This window comes from Sorghum bicolor, chromosome 6 (assembly GCF_000003195.3).
Source record: "Sorghum bicolor cultivar BTx623 chromosome 6, Sorghum_bicolor_NCBIv3, whole genome shotgun sequence".
NCBI lineage: Eukaryota > Viridiplantae > Streptophyta > Magnoliopsida > Poales > Poaceae > Sorghum > Sorghum bicolor.
The window spans coordinates 61,026,185-61,036,151 of NC_012875.2; the positions used below are offsets into that span (position 1 = coordinate 61,026,185).

General features: G+C 42.7%; 1 protein-coding gene across 3 annotated transcripts; it reads right to left on the bottom strand.

The window, feature by feature from the left end:
- Positions 707–9,689, bottom strand: LOC8064298 (increased DNA methylation 1). 3 transcript variants are annotated; one of them, XM_021463026.1, is made up of 12 exons: positions 9,220–9,689; positions 6,049–9,110; positions 5,710–5,833; positions 5,088–5,173; positions 4,368–4,609; positions 3,364–3,450; positions 2,979–3,078; positions 2,515–2,713; positions 2,194–2,390; positions 1,690–1,860; positions 942–1,493; positions 707–849 (listed from the first exon to the last, which is right to left on the bottom strand). In XM_021463026.1, exons 2-10 carry the CDS (start codon positions 9,082–9,084, stop codon positions 1,840–1,842), a joined length of 4,092 nt encoding a protein of 1,363 aa, XP_021318701.1. In that variant the 5' UTR covers positions 9,085–9,110; positions 9,220–9,689; the 3' UTR covers positions 707–849; positions 942–1,493; positions 1,690–1,839. The 3 variants fall into 3 exon arrangements, with proteins under 3 accessions (XP_021318701.1, XP_021318700.1, XP_002448834.1); XM_021463025.1 differs by having other exon boundaries at positions 9,214–9,689; XM_002448789.2 differs by lacking the exon at positions 1,690–1,860 and having other exon boundaries at positions 9,214–9,689.

Genomic DNA, 9,967 nt, shown 5'->3' on the forward strand with positions numbered 1-9,967 from the left:
ACTCTAACATGGTGTTTGGTTGGTAGCGGTATTTGATTTGATTTGATTACAGTAGCATTTGATAACGTTTGGATTGTGTTTGTTTTGCATCTATAGTAAACACGTCACGCATGCCATAAAGCGGTACGGCATAGTAGAAATCTAATCTATGGCATCTCCGGGCAGCTGATAGAAGCCAAGGCGGGCCTGTTGGCGTGGCCGACGATTGCCCATTGACCAATGGCCATGGTACTGGTACTGTATATGCATGGCTGTCTGAAGATGCTGCTAGCTGTGAGATCCTGAAGATCGTGCAAGGGCCGTCCGAGGAGAGGAGTCACGGCATCAAGGAAGGGTCGTCATTTGGAGGAATAGGGAATGGGAATAGCGATCGAGCGGCATGCTGCTATCTATAGCTAGCGCTAGCGAGATGTATGGTGAAATACATCACTTCCTATTTTGGCTCACCAGATACAACAAACATAGCACGTCGCCGGTCTCTATTCGTGCCCGTCGAGCGCCTGGTATACTGGTTCGCTTTGGTGGCGCTGTAGCCTCACTCACTCTCCAATCCATCTCAAGCTAGAAGCATGCATTACCCCTCCTGAGAAGCAGTAGATGCACACGAGCAAGATGAATTCCTCTTTTTTTAGAAACCGGGTGATCACCAGCTCCATACGATCGCTGGGTAAAAGATTCGACTACATGCATATATACACAAACGGAAGGGGATTCGTCAAAAGCTTCAACTTCATTCTGAACAATCGTTTCGTAGCTGCAAGGATTACAACACCAATTTATCACCTTAGCACCCATGACCATCAGCCTGCCTACAGTTGCAATACCATTTGGACTTGCTGTGGCCTCAACCTAATAAATATCAAACAACACATGTGGCAAATAAATTTCCTCAAAAACTTGCAAGGAATGGTACCAAACCATGTAGTGATCAGAGGACTTACTTAAATATACCATATCATTCCATCAGCGCCTGCATTCAGGAGTAGCATCAGCTTTTTCTTTCTCTCTAGTTAACTATATACTGTGACAAGAGTCCAATCTGCAAGTTTGGCCCTCATATACCCTCTCCTCTTTTCCATGCCCCCGAACCGTTTGGATGGCTGGCTACATGGATCCATATCCCTCAGATTCAGATCAAAAGGTCTACCATGTTCCTGCAGTACCCTTTTGATGTATACTAAACAACTTAGATTACTTCCTGTCATGACTTACTTTGAAAAAGGCCGAATGCGTTACACTTTGTACATTAAGCTCCATGGTATACAAATACATCCTCTATGTTCAACGTGCAAGAAATGTCACACTCGATCACCCTATCTCAAGAGAGCACTTCACCCAGGAGAGAGAAAGTTTTTAGCATGGCCTCCATAACTTCAAATTTTCTCCATGCAGAATAGAATAGATCAATCTGTGGTTTCTTCAACTTTGCTCAATCCATATTCTTGGATGCCTGCCTCATCCAATCTATTTCCCAGCAGCCTCGTGAGAACTTACTGAGAAAGGAGCCATAGTTAGCTTGTTATCTTACATTAATACCTTAAAATAGTGTTGCAGTTCAAGCCAAAGCAAAAATTTGAAGTTATGGAGAAAATTAACAGCATGATAATAGTAACACCACAGACAAACTCCTACAAGTACCACAAGTGACAGCTAATTTATAACAGAATGTTGCCAAAGATTTGCAAATACCTTGAAAAAGATGAATGCATACAGCAGCAAGTGTTTGAATGATTTTGCTGCTATAAATCAAGTTGAACCATGAGGTGGGAAGACGAAATTGGCCAACACAAGCTAGTGTTGATGGAGGGCATGAGCCCAGATATTTTGTGTGTAAGAATATCACACTTCCCCAAGAGCTAACTGCAGAACGTAATACATGATAAGTTATCCTTATAATGCACAGAACTTTAGCTAAACTTGGAGGACGAGATACAAGAACAGCATGCTTCTGGCTAACAAAGTAGCACTAGTAAGATTTGAGCTCATAGATCACTAAAATTGCAAATGGACTGTATACCTGCGTGGACTACATGCAACTGCAAAGCTCACAAATGTATACAAGTAAACCGGTATAATGGAAATGGATATTTATGTGCAACCATCTGAATATATATTTTTTTTATATAGGAAACATTAATCCTTTTCTTTTATGTGTAAAAAGAGCTTAAAGTCTCAAGAGCTGGTGTACCAAACCTTAGTAGACTGAAACCATGCTGCTGAACCACATTCATGTTTCAGTGTTCTGAATGGACCACTCATGGAAACCTCAGCTTTAAACTCTGTCCCGGACAAGTCAAGGTCATGGAGTTCGAAGTGCTCACTTGCTTTCCCATTAGGCATAAACTTACCATTTGGTACTCCAAAAACTTCATGTATATCCTTTGCCTCACCTGCATAGTTTCAAAATTATGAGTATTATGGGCACACAAACAAATGGAAGGAGGTCATGGTATGCCCAAAACCATAAACCACAAGGCACAAATGTGGCTAGTGGTAAGCAAGCAGGTAGTGAACCTGGTTTTGTGGCCATAATAAATCCATCCAATCTCTTAGTTAGTAACGATGTTCCAGGAAACAACATCAAGTTTACATTATGAAGTTGTTTCCTTTCAGCATCTTCGATAGGTTTGAAGCCAAATCCTGACACCCATGTGCTAACCAACTCTGGGATGGCAGAAAGGACCAACATCTTAACATTAAATGAACAGAGCATCTGCAGTACAGGAAATGAGGAAATTCACATAGTGATATGGAGATAAAAGTTATTAGCAGTAACATAAAAAATAATATTGGTTCAATAAGAAATCAGGCATTAGCAAAGAATGGATCCGATAGCTAGATGGGAGGAAAATCATATCTTAACATTTACACACAGCTGAATTCCAAGTTAATGCAATACGCGATAATGGGAAACCATAACTTGTTTCAGTACTGCTGTACAGTTTTGTACTTTTGTCTGATTTCCTATTTCAGTGTACCTTTTCAATGATGTTCATTAGAATTCGGCACATTCCTTGCCGTCGATAGTCTACAGAAGTAGCAATAAAAGGCAGCTCAGCGGCTTTAGTCCCATGTACTCTGCATGAGAAAAAAAATAAAGATTTAGTTATAAACAAAATTTTTCTCGAATACACAATGAAAATGGAAGAAACAGATAATTATTTTTTATTATTATTGTTTATGGTTCTCTCATTATGTTATTCTATACTATATGGAATTCTTTTTGAAAGTAACATGGCATATGCTGAAAATATGCATGCTTTAGTTGTAAAAGAATATAGCACACATAAATTCATTAAAAGAAAACTTCAGACAGAAAAGTAGGTTCAATTTCTAACAAAGACCTGACTAAAAACAATTTACCTGATAGAAGCCACACATAAAATTTCATCACCTTTCTCCAGGATTACAGTATAGAATCCCTGATAATCCACACGAGCAAAGTTTGATCTGATAAGAAGTGAACCATGTAAGTACATCTTGAAATTACTTAGTAATATATATATATATATATATATAAATATATATATATATATACAAGTGCTATTCTACACCCTAGGTGTAGAATACTATTCTACACCAAATTGGCAAATTATATACTGAACAAAATTCAGTATCGTTCAGTACTTATGTTTCAGTATTTGTTCAGTATTTTATGGTCTTTGGTGTAGTAGTAAGTGATACTGAACGCGGTTCAGTAGTACTCAGTATTTTTTCTGCTCAGTTTTGACTTGCGGTGTAGAATAATATTCTACACCTAGGGTGTAGAATAGCACTACCGTAGGTGTAGAATATTATTCTACACCGCAAGTCAAAACTGAGCAGAAAAAATACTGAGCAATACTGAACAACGTTCAGTATCATCCAGTCTTACACCCAGGATCACGAAATACTGAATAATACTGAAACACGGGTACTGAACAATATTGAATTTTGTTCAGTATAACACTTTGGTGTAGAATAGTATTCTACACCTAGGGTGTAGAATAGCACTTATATATATATATTCATACATTTTCAAGTTTCTTCTATAATATCAAAGAGAGAACCCTATATGAATTGAAGTAGATTTGAAAAGAAAGGGTATAATAAAACTAGTTAAGCATCCAGCTGATTAACAGAACATCCCAAAGATTGTATCTTCTGTATTTAGCATAACAGCAATTTTGTCAGTTCAACTTTCCAGTAAAACATAAAGAGATCAATCCCCATAGTACCATTGTTCATTCTTAGACACACACACAAACATGTATCATTTTGACTTGTGCTTCGACAAATCAGACCAGAAAAATATAAAGTGAAAAAGAATATGTAATGAAATAATGGATAAATTAAAATCCTAAGGATAAGGAATGAAGGAAACTTACCCCTTGTTGTATAAAACATGGGGTATCATGTCCACACCAGTTCTAGGATCCACCATACGAATGAAACATTCCTCTAATAGAGTAAGAGCCACTGCTAATTTCATATTACATTCTGCCAGACAGGCAATCTTCTGAACAGAGTGTAGCTTCTGCCCGTCATTGTTGCATCTCAATATGGACCATGAAAGCTCACTGTCAAGAATATTCTCTGTCCCGACATGACTACGCAACCCTATGAATATCTATTAGCAGCAAGGGTAGAAAAACACATTAATAGGAAAGAAAGAGAAGAATGAGGAAAAAAATTATTTGGAACCAGGACACAGAGTATGTTAGGTGCACAAAGCAGTAGTTAACATAAATGTTGTCTAGTGCTGCATGGAGTGCTGATTGCTTCTAACCTAAATAGCCATAAATAGTGACATCCAATTTTGAGGATTGAAAAAACTAGCGATCCAAGAGGTTAACCAAATTTAATCTCGGAAGGTTTGATTTTGTGAACCACGCAGTGTAGATGTACTAGTATCAGGTGGTCACTGGTGCTAGATCCTAAGCATTCAAACATATGAATCCATTATATCTATGAGACTATGACGAGGAATGAGGGTGACGCAAATTACAATTTCTGCAGGTATGATAAAAACACAAATGGACAATGTTCACTAAAGCATCTTGCAACTTTCAACATCATCTCAACAAACTAAGTTAAATAAGTGTTACCTCTTTACAATATTTCCCACAAAACCATGTCTGAGATATTTGATCCTCAAGAGGTAGCTTCTCTTGTTCAATGCAAGTGTCATGGTCTGCCAATGGAAACAAAACTATTCAAATTGAAGTTACAGATAAGAACATTGGAATAATTTATCTTCTGCAATGCATAATCAAGAACTGAAGAGTGGCTAAGTTAAATAAGGCATGATTAAACCACTCTATGGATTTTATCATTTTATTCCTGGGCCTTGCAAGAAATTATGGTTCAGCTCAAAGCTGCTAGAAGCTTGATAGGAAGTCAATAGAGCACAGCTAGAGGGGATCTTATTTGAAGCATAAGCTCTTTTACACTGAAAATTTGAAGCCTCCTTGAAGCAGTTCCTGTGAGAGTTGAAAAATCAAATTCTAGAAGGAGCTACATTTTTACCAAATGGGGCTTTTTAGATCAAAACAAGCTAATGAAATTGCTTCATAAATGAAATAATGACTATTGAAGTTAGGCAGCAAAGTTAACATAAACTAACCCACCAACTTTCTGCTATGGCACTGCTAAGCATCATAAGGCAATAGCACAGTAGGGGAAATGGTGAAAATTTCAAGAAAAAGTGGAGGGAAGATAAGGTTTTACATGCATCTCCGCATTGGAAACATTTGAAAATAGCCGAGAATGTCGAAACCTCCTTTTCACTAACTGGTCCTCCACATATCTGACAAGTGCAATTATGACAGTACCAACTACCTTCTGGAAGCTCCTGCATATGTAAAGGAATAAGCAAAATTAATTAAGTAGGAAACAATTTCACATATAGAATAAGTATTGATTCATTTAATATCATATCAACTATCAAGCTATTGACACACATTCTGGAACAAAGCATTGCAACGTTAAGGACAGCAACCTCAGAATGAAATGTATCTTTAAGCAATGTACACATAACGGCACCATGAAAAACTGGATAATAGATACCTTAGCAGACAAGCAAGCTGGATGATATGTTGATGGGCAATTGTCACAGCAAAGTAATTCACCACCATCTCCACAGAAACCACAGGTGTCATCACTTTCATCTATTGCCTCAACTTTTCTACCCCATGCATTGCTTCTCCTGCTCATAAATTCAGCAGACCAAGCCTCAACCTGGCACAAGGTGTATGACTTGCCAGACTCTAGAAAGAGGCCCAATGAGGACTGTGGGTGACTAAAACCAGCATGAGCCATAAAACCAGACACAGATAAGGTTTTTTTGCAGCAATTGCAAACAACACCTTCCCAGGTAACCAGCCCATCCTTTATAACTTCATTACTTTTTGGATCCCGGTACTGTATCACATCTTTTACGGTCAGAAAGCCAGTCGCAAGCAACCAGCAGATTACAGTTTTGCGGGCCAAACTTACTCTCTTTCCACCCAATAGGTTTGTGCCAGCTTTCCCGATTTTGGAAATTAGCTTGTTGCCTTTTTTGTGGCTCTTCAGCTTCTTGAACTTCTTTGCAGCTGAAAAGCCTGAAGCAAATTTATGGCAGGTGCCAAGATCCTTGTTTTTCACTATAGCTGTGATCAAAAGGTCCTCATCATTGATCCGCAACTCACGAGGTCTTTTCTTCATGTACTTCAACCAACCCTTTGGTTTCATTTTGGCAGTGCCTCTCTTGCAGATTTGTGAGTCACATGCTAGATAAGTTCCCAGAACATCAGCACTAGATTCATGGGATAACTCAACGGGTACAGTATTTCCTGTTGGATCACTTTGTGAATCCTCATAAAATTCTCCATGGGATGGGAGTATCTTTTTCCAGACCTTGTCATCATGGCAGAACGCTGTGGCATCTGACTGTGACTCCCTTGTAGTACAGTGAGTTTCTGGGAATGTATTGTAATCCTTAAGTTGCTTGCTCACTGAAGAGAGGAGCATGTCACACTTCCTGCCTTGGTCATCTTTATCTAGCTTTTCTGATTTTGTTTCAGCTTTCATATCGTCTTTTAGTGTTCCAAAACCTGAACACATACCGTGTTCCTCAAAGGCATTGGTGTTTCCTGGGTCAGCCATGTCCATGGTTGCTACATTGGTCCCATCCAGTCCAGCTGAGCTAATATCAAATGTTTTTTTCGATTTCTTCCTTGACTTTTTTACAGAGCTATTAAGAGCATTTGGTTGAGCACAAGTTTGCCGTCCATCATCACTTGCATCAATGTGATGTTTCGTCTGGTCACTTGCATCAATGTGATGTTTTGTCTGGTCAGTTGCATTGTAATTCAGACTCTCGTTGCAGGAAAGCTTTGGGTTCGTATCCCTATCGTTGCTGTCTTCCACATCATGACAGCTTTGTAAAGACTGATGCCCATTGTAGCTCTCAGTTGCAAGTGTGCTGCAATCAGAGTCTGTGATCAGTGGAGTCAGCTGAATCATTCGGCTTGCCAAAAGCTCACTGGCTTTGTGCATGGTCTTACTTTCCAATGACATATCTGAGCTGCCATCAAGAACAAAGGTTGAACTGTCGACAGCTCTCAGAGTTTTATGTTGCTGCAGAGCAGTGATTTTCCTACTGATGAACACAACAGCTACAAAAGGATCCAAAATCTGCCAGCGCTGCAGAAGCGTGAGTGCATTTTGCTGGTTCGCAAGCATCCTATCAACATAGGCCATTGTATCTGTGAGATCCTTCCAAAACGCATCAACATCTGACCACTCCTTTGGATACTTTCCCCTTTCTGAATCTGGGGAAGCTTCATATAATTTGTTGCCACAAAACTTCCAAGCCTGGGTTAGTGAGGTATGAACCGCTTCCCTGTTTGGAGCTGTGAAATAGGATGCCATCTTAGCCCTGTCATTCCTTTTACGTGGCTTAATAGTCCATCCAGAATCCTTAAAAAGACGATGTGCATGTGCTTCCAGCTGGTCAGGAATATCCCTGCCCAGTGCCTTCTTGGAAACAGCAGCTGCCGAGCCAGAGTGTACTGCGCTGCCGCTTCCATGAACATCAATTTCATCCAGGCAACTAATATTCGCATCAGGGGTGCCATTCTGGCAAATGGTGCCATCGAGCTGGGTGAACTGACCAGGGCTGAACCAAAACTGGGACTGCTGAGGTATTGTCGGAGTACTATGAGCTTCTTCACTATAAAACAGATGCTGCTCTACTCCCCCTCTGTCAGAGAAATCCTTTGTACTTGCACATAGGGGATAAGTGGTGTCATCCATCTGGCCTTGATCATAAGCGAAGCACGCATTGCTAGGGAATTGCTGCTGATCCTGGAGCCACTGATGCAAAAAGGGATCTGAAAGGAGAGTGGAACTCTGGAATTCAGAAATCTCCGCTAGCGCTTCTATGTAGGAAGGCATGGGGTCATCGACCGCGCTAGTGCTGCTGCTGCAACCCAGCCCGAGTGTGTTGCACATCCCAGCCCCAACATCTTGCGTGTGCACATCCAAAATGCTGTGAGCAGCATCTGAGCCGATGAATTGGTTTTGGTCATCTGAGAGGCCGAATTGGTGTTGGTCATCGGAGAGGCCGAGCGGATGAGTGGCACACTTATCCCCAGGCTGCCAGGAACCCATGAATCCCTGCAGAAAGGCAGCAGCGTCCAGGTCGGTCCCGTTTTGCTGCGCACGAGGGTGCGCGTGCTCCTGAACCTGGAGATGAAGGTCGTGGTGAGGCCCATTGTTTGGCTGACGACTATGATCCATTGTATGGTGTGGATCAGCAGTGGCAGCGGCAGGCTGGTGCTGCGCATGGGAGGGAAAGGGAAAGGGAAAGGTCGAGGTCTCCGTGGGCTTGAGGTGGGCGGCGGCGGTGTGGACGAATCCAAGGTCCATCTCGGCGGGCAGATGGGTGGTGGCGGCGGCACCGCAGAAGACCTCCTTGAAAACCTGAAGCTCCAAGAGCGATCTGTCGAAGGCGCCGTGGTCCTCCATTCCCATGATGTCCTCGCCGAAGATGAAGCGCATGGCGTCGTCCTCCTTGAAGCCCAGCATGTCGTCGGCGTGGCCTCCCCCGGCGGCCATGCTAGTGGCTAGCAGCAGCTGTGAGCCTGCAGAGTTGAATTGGAGAGCGGAGTGAGCAGCTAAAGCTTGGTCGGTGATCCCCCCGCGGGGGAAGAAGAAGAAGAGTGTGAGATCCAGCCATTCCAGTACCTGAGCCTGAACGAAATGGGCGGTCGACGGTCGGGTCGGGGAGGCAGCGGGAGCAGGAGCGGAATGGGGCGGTCGGATCCAGATGGGCAGCAGCTGAGTCTCGAGTGGCCTGTGCTGGATGGAGAGAATCGTGGTGGGGAGGAGGAGCGGGGCGGAGCAAATCGGGGGCGAGATCCGAGGCGAAGAGGGGAAGCGGCCTGCTGCCCTCTGCCTTCCTGTCAAGGTTTGGGCGCCCCGCCCCGGCGAGACCGAGGAGAAGAGAGGGCCGGGGACGGCGGCTTGGCTTGGCGCCGGCGCGGGGCGGGCGTGTGGGTGGAAGTGAAGCAGAAGCAACGGCGGCCCGCAGTGAAGTGAAGCTCGGGAGGTCAAGACTCGAGAGAGAGCTCGCCTTCGCTTGCCTTCCCTTCCCTTCCCTTCCCTTCCCTAGGCAAGGCTGCAAGTTGCGTTTGTTCCGTGATGAGTGAAGCCGATGATGCGATGCGTTGACAGGCAGCGGCAGGACACACATGACATTTTTTTAATTAAAAAAAAACGCCAAAGGGGGGCGCGGCATCTGGCCCTCCTGCTCGTTTGAATCATTTTGCCTCCAAAACCAAACACCCAAATACAACGCTGCCGCTGCCATAGGCCAGAGCAAGACGAGTTTATGCATGCATGCATACTCGATTTGTCCTTTTCTTTTATCATCAATCCAGGAGAAGACTATATGGCTTCAATTTTTCTTTTATCTGTTCGCTTGAGTTTACTTATCGAA

Excerpts from the sequence above, each read along its gene's own strand:
- LOC8064298 (XM_021463026.1), bottom strand. The coding sequence starts at position 9,084 with ATGGCCGCCGGGGGAGGCCACGCCGACGACATGCTGGGCTTCAAGGAG. Across the intron at positions 5,174-5,709 it reads TTTCCAATGCGGAGATGCAT|ACCATGACACTTGCATTGAA; the intron begins GTAAAACCTTAT and ends TTCCATTGGCAG. Across the intron at positions 2,391-2,514 it reads TATTATGGCCACAAAACCAG|GTGAGGCAAAGGATATACAT; the intron begins GTTCACTACCTG and ends GAAACTATGCAG.